This window comes from Notolepis coatsorum, assembly GCF_963971535.1.
Source record: "Notolepis coatsorum genome assembly, chromosome: 3".
NCBI classification, from domain to species: Eukaryota; Metazoa; Chordata; class Actinopteri; order Aulopiformes; family Paralepididae; genus Notolepis; species Notolepis coatsorum.
In genome coordinates, this window is record NC_140167.1 from 100,988,519 (window position 1) to 101,002,972 (window position 14,454).

Genomic DNA, 14,454 nt, shown 5'->3' on the forward strand with positions numbered 1-14,454 from the left:
AGTAATACTACTGAGTAATCCTACTGATTAATACTACTGAGTAATACTACTGGAGTAATTCTACTGAGTAATCCTACTGAGTAATACTACTGAGTAATCCTACTGGAGTAATCCTACTGAGTAATACTACTGAGTAATCCTACTGATTAATACTACTGAGTAATACTACTGAGTAATACTACTGGAGTAATACTACTGAGTAATACTACCGAGTAATACTACTGAGTAATACTACTGAGTAATCCTACTGAGTAATCCTACTGAGTAATCCTACTGGAGTAATACTACTGAGTAATACTACTGAGTAATCCTACTGAGTAATACTACTGGAGTAATACTACTGGAGTAATACTACTGAGTAATACTACTGAGTAATCCTACTGGAGTAATACTACAGAGTAATACTACCGAGTAATACTACTGAGTAATACTACTGAGTAATTCTACTGAGTAATACTACTGAGTAATCCTACTGGAGTAATACTACTGAGTAATACTACTGAGTAATCCTACTGAGTAATACTACTGGAGTAATACTACTGGAGTAATACTACTGAGTAATACTACTGAGTAATCCTACTGGAGTAATACTACTGAGTAATACTACTGGAGTAATACTACTGAGTAATACTACTGGTAGTACTGGAGTAATACTACTGAGTAATACTACTGAGTAATACTACTGGAGTAATACTACTGGAGTAATACTACTGAGTAATACTACTGAGTAATACTACTGGAGTAATCCCTACGGTGAACGTGAAGTTATTTTTGTTGATGCAGGCGATTAAAAAAATGTATCTAATTAATTACAGGATTTGTAATTAATTAATCTAATTAATCACATTTTAATCGCATAACCATTTTATGTCTGATATTCTATATGCTATAATCATATTTCAAATTGCATGTGTCCGGATTGCAGAATTCAGTACTGTATCTACAAAACCTTCTGTTTAATCATCTTCCATCTATTAATTTGCTTAGACTTTTCAGGTCTGGTCAATTTGAGCATGGTGTTATTCACAGTCAAAGATAAATTTTTTTTATTGATATTCTAATTTGGTTCATTACAATTTACTCAAGCCTAGTAACAGACAGACACAGTATTTCTCACACTGGGAATACATTCCCTGAGATCCATAGATGTCCCTAGAATCAGATACCAAGAACATGCAAATGGACCATATAAAAAAAAAGTCTGTAAATGTGTATTCTACATTCTTATGGAATGAATGAGATAAAAAAATAAATAATAATAATTACTAATATTTTTAATTTGTTTGTAATTCATTTTGAGTTAATTTTCACAACGCGATAATTTGCTGTGTAATTAATTAATCTAATTAACGCGATAAACTGACAGCCCTAGTTTTTTTGTTTGGAAAGGCTTCCTTTGTGCCATAATGCCTTCAGTAGAACTCCTGTGGATCCGGGACCGGGACAGACACACAATATCAATAGAAAATAGAGAATATTGATGGACGGATGCACAATATCAATAGAAAATAGAGGATATTGACGGACACACGGTATCAACATCAATAGAAAATAGAGGATATTGACGAACTTGTGGTGGTAATTGTCTTTCAGTCTCTATGGATCTCAACGTGTTTGCACGTAAATCCTGCCAACGTATGGACGTTGAATCACAACGATACTGGTGTACAAATGTTCCTAGTAGCTGCTTTAAAGGTCTTGACTGAGCACTGTGCCCCCCCACCCCACCCCCTTCCATGCATACTGACCCCCTCCTGATATGCTATATGTTCTCTGTCATCTGGAAGGTCCGCTCCCATCTGGCCGCTTTAAAGAGTAGCGGCAGCGCCACCTCCGCCTCCGCTCCCCCTCAGCCTCTCGGGGTCTCTCGGCCTCACTCCTTCACTGAGCCTCTGACCCCTAGCTTTGCAAACCTCCAACTCCGCAACAACCAGGACCCCCAGCACCCCGACCAGCACCACCTCCACCACCACCATCACCTTCCATCTTCATCGCCGTCTTCTTCATCATCAACGCCTGCACGCACTGACCCGCAGCCCCACCCCCAGCATGTGCCCTCTGCCCTTGAGCCGCTCCCCACAGAGGAGGTCCCACCCAGGGTAAGGAGAGAGAGAAAGACCCTGGTGTAGATGGGTAGTGGTAGTTAGTTCCTCAGTTAGTAGGGAGCATTCCCAGATGGGTAGTGGTTAGGGCTGGGCGATATGGCCAAAAATTATATCGCGATATATTTTGGCTATATCGCGATACACGATATATATCGTGATATTTTTTTACATTTCCTCTAAATCACTTAAAAATGCTTGATTTAACCCTTTGATGCATACAGTCACGCCAATATGATGATTATAATAAGTCCCTGCAACATATGTTTGCATTATTAAACCATGAAGATGCTTTAAAAAAATAATTTAATGAAAATGTACTAAGAGTAGTCTACTGACACACTAATAAAAAAAAATTATTTACATCGAAGACAATTTATATAAAAACTCTTGGGTGCCTAAGACTTTTACACACTTTTATCCACTTTAGCCAAACACACACACACATATATATATATATATGTATATATATACACACCCTACTGTGAGAAAATAATAAATCACACACAAAAGGTATAATGGCTTATAGCAGACTTAATGATTTTAGAATATTTCAGATAATGAAATTAAATGTTTATATCATCAACTATCCAGTTAGTATTTATACTGTCTGTAACGTTTGGCTACTTTAAATCATTGAATGTAGAGAGAGAGCGAGAGAGAGAGAGAGAGAGAGAGAGAGAGAGAGGGGGCGAGAATGAACAAGAGAGCCAGCCCCCCCCCCCCTCGGGGTTTGTTCTAGGTTCGCGTTTTGATCGTCTAAGCTGCCGTAGGTGATAAAACAGGAAGAGATGGAGATGGAGACACACGGATATGGAAATTGAATGATATACAGAAACGAATAACTAATAAATATGAAGTTATGTTTAAACTGCTGTTGTCAAGCGTTGTCAATATAACCCACCCCATTTCCTCACGAATGGAACTAGTCTTGTGGAGTCCGCTTTGACCGTTTACCAGGGTTAGCAGCTATCGCTAGTAGCTTAGCATAATCCTAATGGATACCTTGGTTAGCAGCTACCGTTAGCTCATTGCTCGTGTCAATTAAATTACATGTTATTAAAGGTCCGCGCTGGTCTGTCTAATGAAATTACAACCGCAACATTATATCGCACTGTACAGCCCTGACTACACTAACGTTAGCCTATAGCTCCGCCGTCCCTGCTACACTCGGGACCAATACACTAACGTTAGTCTATAGCTACGCCGTCCCTTCTCGAGGAAAGCACTGAGAGTGTCTCTCGGCCGCGGGCGGCGCCATATAAACTAAATACTCGATGTTCGCGATATAGTACAGTACTACATCTCGGGTAGAACAATCTGCGATACATCGAGTATACTCGATATATCGCCCACCCCTAGTAGTGGTAGTTAGTACTAGGGATGCACGATAATTATCGGGCCGATATCAGCAATTATGACGTCATCCCGATAAACCCGATAACGTTATTGATAGCTCCGATAATATATAATAAATGTTTTGGTTAAAAGAAATCCGGTGTGGGTGGATTTGGATGAAGGGCGCTTGTTTTTATTATAGCCTTTTCCCGTTTTGCCAGTACTGTGGTACGATTGATAGCGTGTGGTTTAGGAACAGGGAGTTTTTCACAAATCCAGCGCTCCCTTTCTTGTCGATCTGCCAATTACGTCCCACCGCTTGCACCCACCTCTTCTTCTTACCACCAATCAGAAGCTCTCGTTCGTTTATTTACCTCCGGATTGTCAGCCATTACTCTACTCGGAGCTCAGGCTAATAACGTTAGCTCCCCGCCAGCCACATTGACCAAGTACCAGCGCTTATACATTACTGGCAAATGTCTTGTTGCACTTGTGGCAACGAGCGTTGTCAGCATCGACTTTAGTAAAATAGACCCAGACTTTTGAACGTTTCGTTTTGTCCGCCATGATGAGAGCAGAGCTGTCTGTACTCGGCAGCACCCGTGTGTGTGTGTGTGTGTGTGTGAGTGAGCACAGCCCGCTCCTCGCGCAGGCAGAGACACAGAGGCAGGAGAGATAACGTTATAGAAAACGGCCAACAAGATTAGTTTGCGACGTTTAAATTCCTCAAAAAACATAATTTCTCGAGTACCGATAGCAGTACCGATGACGTCGGAGCTTATAAATACAAAAAAAAAAAAATTGACCAAAAAAAAAATATATATATAGTATACATTAAAAAAAAATTATAATACAATAAATATCGCTTATCGTTATCGGCTTGAGGAGCATAAAGTTATCGGTATCGGTGTCAAAAAATCAATATCGTGCATCCCTAGTTAGTACCTCAGTTAGTAGGGAGCATTCCTAGATGGTTAGTGGTAGCTAGTTCCTTAGTTAGTAGATGGGTAGTGGTAGTTAGTTAGTTAATAGGGAGCATCCCTAGATGGGTAGTGTTACGGTTAGGGGTCAATCTAACAAAAGATGTTTTGAGGCTCCTAGTCTAGAATGTTTTATTCATCCCAACTTTGCAGGGACTTGGAGAGGCAACACGGCTGGCAGCTTCATATAACTTGTAGATTATCCTGTCAAACTGTCAGCTGTTGAAGCCATTAATGCAGGGGTTCTCAAAGCTTTGATGACTGAGGGCCAATTTAAGGACCCAACATTGGATTGAGGGACGCCCAAGAAAAACTGAACACATCTTGTGAGTCATAGGCGAGATGCCTAGTTGCCATGCAACCAGTAGCCTGGCAAGCTTTCAACAAGCTGTCATGCCTAACTTGACAGCTTGGGGGGGGGGCGCTGTTTAACTTCTTAAAAGCAAAGTACTGTGTGATGTTCTAGGTTGTAAACTGTAAACCAGACCAAATTTAACACGTGTTAATGCATTTACACCTTAACTCATCGCTGGCCATTTGAATGATCTAGTGACCTAGCTTTGTGTCTCACAACCCACACCAGTAAAACGTTGTTGCTGCAGCTGAGCCCACGACACTGTTTTGGACTTTGTGGCCTAGAAGGATAATGAGGAGAACGGGGGACACACCCCAACATTCTCATGAGAAGGTCGGCACTGGGATATGGCTTCATGACCACACCGCGACACTCATGGTCGTGTCGTTTCTGAAGTAGCTTACTATTTTTACCCAGTACTTTAGCCCAGTGGTTCCCAAAGTCGGGGTCGCGACCCAAAGGTGGGCCGCGAGCAGCCACGTGTGGGCCGCGAGATGATTTAAAAAAAAAAATTTTTTTTTTTTTTTTTTTTTTTAGGCCACTGAACTTAGAAGCAGGCCAGGACAGTGTTTCTAGTTGTATTCTAAAATTCTATTCTATTGTATTCTAAAATGTGACTATATGGTTTTATATTAACTTAATAAATAAACAAAAACGAAAAATCTACTTATTTCAACGAACATTTCAAACTAAATAACAGATTATGCACATAAAACGCTAAAAACAACCGAAGCAACAATAGTATTTTAATGAGGCTATTATTATTATCATTATTATTTTGCAACAAGTTAGCCCTCTCATAAATAGCACATATAAATGAATAACTAACTTGAACTAACTTAATAGGATTGAAGTGATATTTGGCTTAAAAAATCGGTCGCCTGGCAAAAAAAAAGAAAAGAAAAAGCCTGACGATGTGCATTGGGCCGCGGCTCTCTGACGCCTTATTTTCTGGGCCCTGGCCTGAAAAGTTTGGGAACCCCTGCTTTAGCCCATCAGTGACTATACATAGAGCTGAAGTGGAACGCCGTACAGACCTGATTTAAATCCCACTGAAAAATCACAAAGGATAATTGTCAAATTCTTGAACGGTTGGTAGCCGTTGATCAAAGTGAACAAAAACAAGATGCATCATCGTCTCTAGATGTAAGGGAATCAGGATATGATTCCTAATATAGATTCACTGGTAGCTCACTTTCTAATAAAGACAAATATATTATAGCTCAATCGTTTTTGTCCAATGACCCCAAAAAGACTATTCAAGTCTATACTGTTCAGTAAAAGTAATGGAGCCGATAATAAATATGTAAACAAACCTCCAAAATGCTATAATTACAGTGGTTGCCAATCGTACAGACCCTTAGTGATGATGTCATATTATACCCTTCACTACCTATTGAAGACTGTAATCTAGAGCCATATGAAATCCGTTTTATTTTTTTCCAAATTCCATTTTATTTTTTTCCAAATTCCGTTTTTTCCGTTTTAATATTTCAGAATTCTGTATTTTGCTTTGTATGCTCATTTTACCATCAGAAATAGTGTCTAATAAGTGGGAATGAATAAATGTCCACAATTTAATAAGATATAACTGTCCATTTAATAGGGCTGTCTTAAATACTTCGAAGCTTCGTTCGATGGGCATGGGATTCGAATATGAAAATAAAATTTGTTTATTAAAAAATATAAAAATATAAATGATATATATATATTTTTTTGCTAAATCAACTCTGCCTCTCTTTGTTAACTACAACAAGCAATGCTGTTTGTTATTTAAGATGAGGTCGGACTCGGCACTGACAGATTTGTGTTCATTGTGCTGCTTTTATAAAGCCTCAAATGACGGCTTACAATATTTCATGAAAGCAAAGTGTTTTGTTTGTCTAAGATTTAAAAAGGTTTAAACTTTACGCACTGACAAAGTTGAACAAAGTGCTGTACAAGTCCCACAACATTTTTTTTTTTTTTTTTTTTTTTTTTTTTTTATTACAGTTGATTCCATTTTTATTGCTCAATTCTGCGATTCCGTCCGCGATTCCGTGATCGCGGATTTCATATGGCTCTACTGTAATCCCTGCCCTCCGTGGTTCATAATGTAATCCCTGCTCCTCCTCCCTGGTTCATAATGTAATCCCTGCTCCTCCTCCCTGGTTCATAATGTAATCCCTGCTCCTCCTCCCTGGTTCATAATGTAATCCCTGCTCCTCCTCCCTGGTTCATAATGTAATCCCTGCTCCTCCTCCCTGGTTCATAATGTAATCCCTGCTCCTCCTCCCTGGTTCATAATGTAATCCCTGCTCCTCCTCCCTGGTTCATAATGTAATCCCTGCTCCTCCTCCCTGGTTCATAATGTAATCCCTGCTCCTCCTCCCTGGTTCATAATGTAATCCCTGCCCTCCGTGGTTCATAATGTAAATTAGGGATGTCCGATATTATCGGCAGACCGATATTATCGGCCGATATCGGCAGTAAAATGTGATATCGGAAAATATCGGTATCGAAAAAAAAACAATATTTTTTTTTTATTTTTTTTTTACATTTATTTAACCTTTATTTACCCAGGCAAGCAAGTAAGAACCAATTCTTATTTTATTTATTGTCAAAAGTATGCATGTTGGTTTAATTCAACAACAAGAGATATGTAATGTTAATTTTTACTTTTTTAATTATCATATTTTGCACAGATAATGCTTACATTTAGAAAGCCTTTTGAATGCATCCAGTGAAATTATTAATTACCTGAAATTATTCAGTTTTTTTGGGGGGAAACCCTGCATATATCGGTATCGGTTGATATCGGTATCGGTATCGAAATTAAGAGTTGGACAATATCGGAATATCGGTATCGGTAAAAAAGCCAATATCGAGCATCCCTAATGTAAATTATACCGGCTGCACTGACTGGCTGTTCTCTCCTGCACTGCTGCCGGCGCTATGTTTTTACGTAACGTCGTGCTTTGAATGCAAACCCCCGTATCTGCCTCAGCTTAATGCATTTATTTTGAAGCACCTATACAGATTAATACCTCATGTGTGCCTCATTGTTGAGTCTGTTGTCTAAAACTGTACAGGATAACTGAAACAAGCAGGGTTTGTGTATCGCATGTTCATTACCTAATATGGTCATAAGGGAGCAGGGACGGGAAGAGCTAAACCCACCAGGACTGCTTTTCTCAACTTTCATCTGGGTTTCCGTGCGGTGTGTTGAGTCGTGTGTCATAATGAACAGCCTTGTTGGAGGGAAGGCTGACGTAGGGCTGGGCGATATGGAAAAAAATCATATCGCGATAACGATATGATAATTTTATTTTATTTCTCGATATCGATAATTATCGAATTGTTATAAGTATTTTTTATTTTTTTTTTTTATTTTTTTTTAAACAACAGATGTATGTTTATTTTGCAGCAATTCTTTGTCATTGCCGCCATCTTTAGTGTTACAGCCCCTCACACTCCAGTTCTCAGGCTGCTGGTTTAAAAGCGAAAGTAAACCGGCTTCTCTGCTGGCTGTGGCTCCAGAGGAGTTGAACAGTTCTGGCTCTGCTAGTTTATTTTCGATCTTTTGGCGCTTTTTTGGTGGACAAACCACCGCACATGTGCACTGTGACTCGTGACTGGAGTCTAGTTCTGCTAGCACACATAGCCTACTGTGTACAGACGGTTTCAAAATGTATTTTAAATTAGAAAGCAAACAAAATAAATGGACAAGAGAAAAAGAAATCTGAATTTGGTCAGTATTGTCATTTGGACAAGCAAAGCCATTACTTTAAGTTGCAGGCAAGAAAGACAAGTCTGTCCACTGTCTCTGGTTTTAAAGCTGCCCTGTTGCAGGTATAAAAAAATAAAGAAATAAAAAAAAAAAAAAAAAAAACGATTTTTCGATTTTTTTTTTATTTTGATATTCGATATCGATTATTAAAATATATCGCGATATTTATCGTTATATCGCCCAGCCCTAGGCTGACGTCCTCCTGCGAGGGTCGCGTGATGAGTGTGAGGTTGAAGAGAGACGCTTGGGAAGTGTAGCCTGTTCGGCAGGGAGCGTATAGAGAGAGCCATCCAGGGTTTTCAGTACAGGAGCGACTCCCAACTGTTTGTGTACTTTTCTTCTGTTGCATTTCGCTGCTGTTTTCAGCGACACGTGCACTACATGCTCAGGGCATGTGTGTGTGTGTCAGTAGAAAGTGTGTGTATGAGCGCAGCTGTTTTTATGATGGAAGGTTCCTGTTAGGACCACGTCCAGGTCGCCGGTGTTGTTGACACGCAGAGACTCTCCTCATCACCAAGGCAACGCTGTGCCCAGCAACAACCAAGGCCAGCAGCGGACCGCTAACAGGTATACAGACCTTTTCTTTACCCCCCCCCCCCCCTCTTTCTCTCTCACCATTGCTCTAATTTAATCTCTTATTCCTTCCCCTGGGAAACTCGCACCCTCGTTCCCGACCCCTCTCTGTACCTCTCTGTGTATCTTTCTCTCTTTCACTCAAACCCACTATCTCACTCTTCTCACTTTCTCTCTGTTCCGCCCCCCTCCTCCTCCACACCGTCACACCATCCAATATCCCCTCCTCTTCATCAGCCTTGCTCCTCTACGACCTGTGTGTTCATCAACATGTCCCCTAGCTCACCTGTCCTCTACCACCTGTGTGTTCCAACATGTCCCCTAGCTCAGGGGTTCCCAAACTTTTCAGGCCGGGACCCAGAAAATAAGGCGTCAGAGAGCCGCGGCCCCCAATGCACATCGTCGGGCTTTTTTTTTTTTTTTTTTTTTTTTGCCAGGCGACCGATTTTTTAAGCCAAATATCACTTCAATCCTATTAAGTTAGTTCAAGTTAGTTATTCATTTATATGTGCTATTTATGAGAGGGCTAACTTGTTGCAAAATAATAATGATAATAATAATAGCCTCATTAAAATACTATTGTTGCTTCGGTTGTTTTCAGCGTTTTATGTGCATAATCTGTTATTTAGTTTGAAATGTTCGTTGAAATAAGTAGATTTTTCGTTTTTGTAGGGAAAACGAACGAAAAAAAATAACGCAAAAAAATGAACTAACTAAAACGAAAACGCAAAACATAACTAACTAACTAAAACGAAAACGCCAAAAAAAAACGAACGCAAAAAAACTAACGAACTAAAACGAAAAAGAACGCAAAAAAAGAACGCAAAAAAATGAACTAACTAAAACGAAAACGCAAAAAAAACTAACGCAAAAAAACTAACTAACTAAAACGAAAACGGAAAAAAACGAACGAAAAAAAGAACGCAAAAATATTTACGAACTAAAACAAAAACAAAAAAAACGCAAAAAAAAGAACGAACTAAAACGAAAACACAAAAAAATACAAAAAAAGAACGAACTAAAAAAAACACACAAAAAAAAAACGCATAAAAAAGAACTAAAACGAACGAAACAAAAAAACGAAAAAAAAAAACGCAAAAAAAGAACGAACTAAAACAAAAACGCAAATAAACGAATGAACTAAAACGAAAACGCAAAAAAACGAACGCAAAAAAGAACGCAAAAATATTTACGAACTAAAACAAAAACAAAAGAACGCAAAAAAATGAACTAACTAAAACGAAAACGCAAAAAATAACTAACTAACTAAAACGAAAACACAAAAAAAAACGAACGCAAAAAAACTAACGAACTAAAACGAAAAAGAACGCAAAAAAGAACGCAAAAAATGAACTAACTAAAACGAAAACGCAAAAAAAACTAACGCAAAAAAACTAACTAACTAAAACGAAAACGGGAAAAAAAATGCAAAAAAAGAACGAACTACAAAAAAAACACAAAAAAAAAACGAAAAAAAAAGAACTAAAACGAACTAAACAAAAAAACGAAGAAAAAAAACGCAAAAAAAGAACGAACTAAAACAAAAACGCAAATAAACGAATGAACGCAAAAAAACGAATGAAAAAAAGAACGCAAAAATATTTACGAACTAAAACAAAAACAAAAGAACGCAAAAAAATTAACTAACTAAAACGAAAACGAAAAAAATAAATGTGTTCAACATGTCCCCTAGCTCACCTGTCCCCTACGACCTGTGTGTTCATCAACATGTCCCCTAGTTCACCTGTCCTCTACGACCTGTGTGTTCATCAACATGTCCCCCTAGCTCACCTGTCCCCTACGACCTGTGTGTTCATCAACATGTCCCCCTAGCTCACCTGTCCTCTACGACCTGTGTGTTCATCAACATGTCCCCTAGCTCACCTGTCCTCTACCACCTGTGTGTTCATCAACATGTCCCCTAGCTCACCTGTCCCCTACGACCTGTGTGTTCATCAACATGTCCCCCTAGCTCACCTGTCCTCTACCACCTGTGTGTTCATCAACATGTCCCCTAGCTCACCTGTCCTCTACCACCTGTGTGTTCATCAACATGTCCCCTAGCTCACCTGTCCTCTACGACCTGTGTGTTCATCAACATGTCCCCCTAGCTCACCTGTCCCCTACGACCTGTGTGTTCATCAACATGTCCCCTAGCTCACCTGTCCCCTACGACCTGTGTGTTCACCAACATGTCCCCTAGCTCACCTGTCCCCTACGACCTGTGTGTTCATCAACATGTCCCCTAGCTCACCTGTCCTCTACGACCTGTGTGTTCATCAACATGTCCCCTAGCTCACCTGTCCCCTACGACCTGTGTGTTCATCAACATGTCCCCCTAGCTCACCTGTCCCCTACGACCTGTGTGTTCATCAACATGTTCCCCTAGCTCACCTGTCCTCTACGACCTGTGTGTTCATCAACATGTCCCCCTAGCTCACCTGTCCTCTACCACCTGTGTGTTCATCAACATGTCCCCCTAGCTCACCTGTCCTCTACGACCTGTGTGTTCATCAACATGTCCCCCTAGCTCACCTGTCCTCTACGACCTGTGTGTTCACCAACATGTCCCCCTAGCTCACCTGTCCTCTACCACCTGTGTGTTCATCAACATGTCCCCTAGCTCACCTGTCCTCTACCACCTGTGTGTTCATCAACATGTCCCCTAGCTCACCTGTCCTCTACCACCTGTGTGTTCATCAACATGTCCCCCTAGCTCACCTGTCCTCTACGACCTGTGTGTTCACCAACATGTCCCCCTAGCTCACCTGTCCCCTACCACCTGTGTGTTCATCAACATGTCCCCTAGCTCACCTGTCCTCTACCACCTGTGTGTTCACCAACATGTCCCCCAGCTCACCTGTCCTCTACCACCTGTGTGTTCATCAACATGTCCCCCTAGCTCACCTGTCCCCTACGACCTGTGTGTTCAACAACATGTCCCCTAGCTCACCTGTCCCCTACGACCTGTGTGTTCATCAACATGTCCCCTAGCTCACCTGTCCTCTACGACCTGTGTGTTCATCAACATGTCCCCCTAGCTCACCTGTCCCCTACGACCTGTGTGTTCATCAACATGTCCCCCTAGCTCACCTGTCCTCTACCACCTGTGTGTTCATCAACATGTCCCCTAGCTCACCTGTCCTCTACCACCTGTGTGTTCATCAACATGTCCCCCTAGCTCACCTGTCCTCTACCACCTGTGTGTTCATCAACATGTCCCCCTAGCTCACCTGTCCCCTACGACCTGTGTGTTCAACAACATGTCCCCTAGCTCACCTGTCCTCTACCACCTGTGTGTTCATCAACATGTCCCCCAGCTCACCTGTCCTCTACCACCTGTGTGTTCACCAACATGTCCCCTAGCTCACCTGTCCTCTACGACCTGTGTGTTCATCAACATGTCCCCTAGCTCACCTGTCCTCTACGACCTGTGTGTTCATCAACATGTCCCCTAGCTCACCTGTCCTCTACCACCTGTGTGTTCATCAACATGTCCCCTAGCTCACCTGTCCTCTACGACCTGTGTGTTCACCAACATGTCCCCTAGGTCACCTGTCCTCTACGACCTGTGTGTTCATCAACATGTCCCCTAACTCACCTGTCCTCTACCACCTGTGTGTTCATCAACATGTCCCCTAGCTCACCTGTCCCCTACGACCTGTGTGTTCATCAACATGTCCCCCTAGCTCACCTGTCCTCTACCACCTGTGTGTTCATCAACATGTCCCCTAGCTCACCTGTCCTCTACGACCTGTGTGTTCACCAACATGTCCCCTAGCTCACCTGTCCCCTACGACCTGTGTGTTCATCAACATGTCCCCTAGCTCACCTGTCCTCTACGACCTGTGTGTTCATCAACATGTCCCCTAGCTCACCTGTCCCCTACGACCTGTGTGTTCATCAACATGTCCCCTAGCTCACCTGTCCTCTACGACCTGTGTGTTCATCAACATGTCCCCCAGCTCACCTGTCCTCTACCACCTGTGTGTTCATCAACATGTCCCCTAGCTCACCTGTCCTCTACGACCTGTGTGTTCACCAACATGTCCCCTGGCTCACCTGTCCCCTACGACCTGTGTGTTTCAACATGTCCCCTAGCTCAGTGGTTCCAAAAGTCGGGGTCGCGACCCAAAGGTGGGCCGCGAACAGCCACGGGTGGGCCGCGAGATGATTTAAAAAAAATTAAAACAAATATTTATTTTTTATTTTTTATTTTTTTATTTTTTATTTTTTTATTTTTATTTATTTTTGTCAGGCCACTGAACTTATAAGCAGGCCAGGACAGTGTTTCTAGTTGTATTCTAAAATTCTATTCTATTGTATTCTAAAATGTGACTATATGGTTTTATATTAACTTAATAAATAAACAAAAACGAAAAATCTACTTATTTCAACGAACATTTCTAACTAAATAACAGATTATGCACATAAAACGCTGAAAACAACCGAAGCAACAATAGTATTTTAATGAGGCTATTATTATTATCATTATTATTTTGCCACAAGTTAGCCCTCTCATAAATAGCACATATAAATGAATAACTAACTTGAACTAACTTAATAGGATTGAAGTGATATTTGGCTTAAAAAATCGGTCGCCTGGCAAAAAAAAAGCCTGACGATGTGCATTGGGCCGCGGCTCTATGACGCCTTATTTTCTGGGTCCCGGCCTGAAAAGTTTGGGAACCCCTGCCCTAGCCAGGGGTGTAAAAAGTACTGAGAAATTATACTTAAGTGAAAGTATGGGTACCGTCTCAAAATCGTACTCGGGTAAAAGTCAGAGTATCTGGCTAAAAACACACTTGAGTAAAAAGTCTAAAAGTTTCTACTTTTAAATGTACTAGTACTAAAAAGTAAAAGTAAAAACCTTTTTTTTATTCCCGGGAAATGAAATGTTCCGTTTCGTCCTCTTCGTCACTCGTACTGTAGTTTGTGGCCGTCTTCTGTAGCTCGTCACTCTGACTGTCTGTTCTTCTGATGGCAGGTGTTTAATCAAAGATCCCTGCTTTCTAGTCTTGCACAAGGACCAATCAGCATGGGGTATGGGCGGGTTCATTTTCCATTGATGGGGATTTGATTGGCTGTTTTTTTAAATAAAGTGCGGCCGCAGGATTAATAACGTTAACGTTAGTTTGGCCAGAGAAACAAATATACTAATTAAAATAGTTGGACCTGTGAGATTTGTACTTTGTATGTCTGCATTTTAAATGTAAGAAGTAAAAAGTATGTTTTTTGTCTCTGAAATGTAATTGAGTAAAAGTACAAGTATACACACCTAATAATAATACTTGAGTAAAGTACAAATCCCCCAAAAATAGTACTTAAGTATTGTAA

The 14,454-nt window shown here is 40.8% G+C and overlaps 1 protein-coding gene across 7 annotated transcripts in view; it reads left to right on the forward strand.

The window, feature by feature from the left end:
• LOC311225659 (mitogen-activated protein kinase kinase kinase kinase 4-like) overlaps positions 1–14,454 on the forward strand; it is a 124,125-nt gene that overhangs the window by 62,829 nt on the left and 46,842 nt on the right. For 6 of the 7 annotated variants that reach the window (XM_084311045.1, XM_084311046.1, XM_084311047.1 and 3 more), the window contains 2 exons: positions 1,788–2,099; positions 8,996–9,111. In XM_084311045.1, coding sequence (XP_084167171.1) covers positions 1,788–2,099; positions 8,996–9,111 — 428 coding nt within the window. The remainder of the gene's footprint in view (positions 1–1,787; positions 2,100–8,995; positions 9,112–14,454) is intronic. The other variant, XM_084311048.1, reaches the window with a different exon arrangement.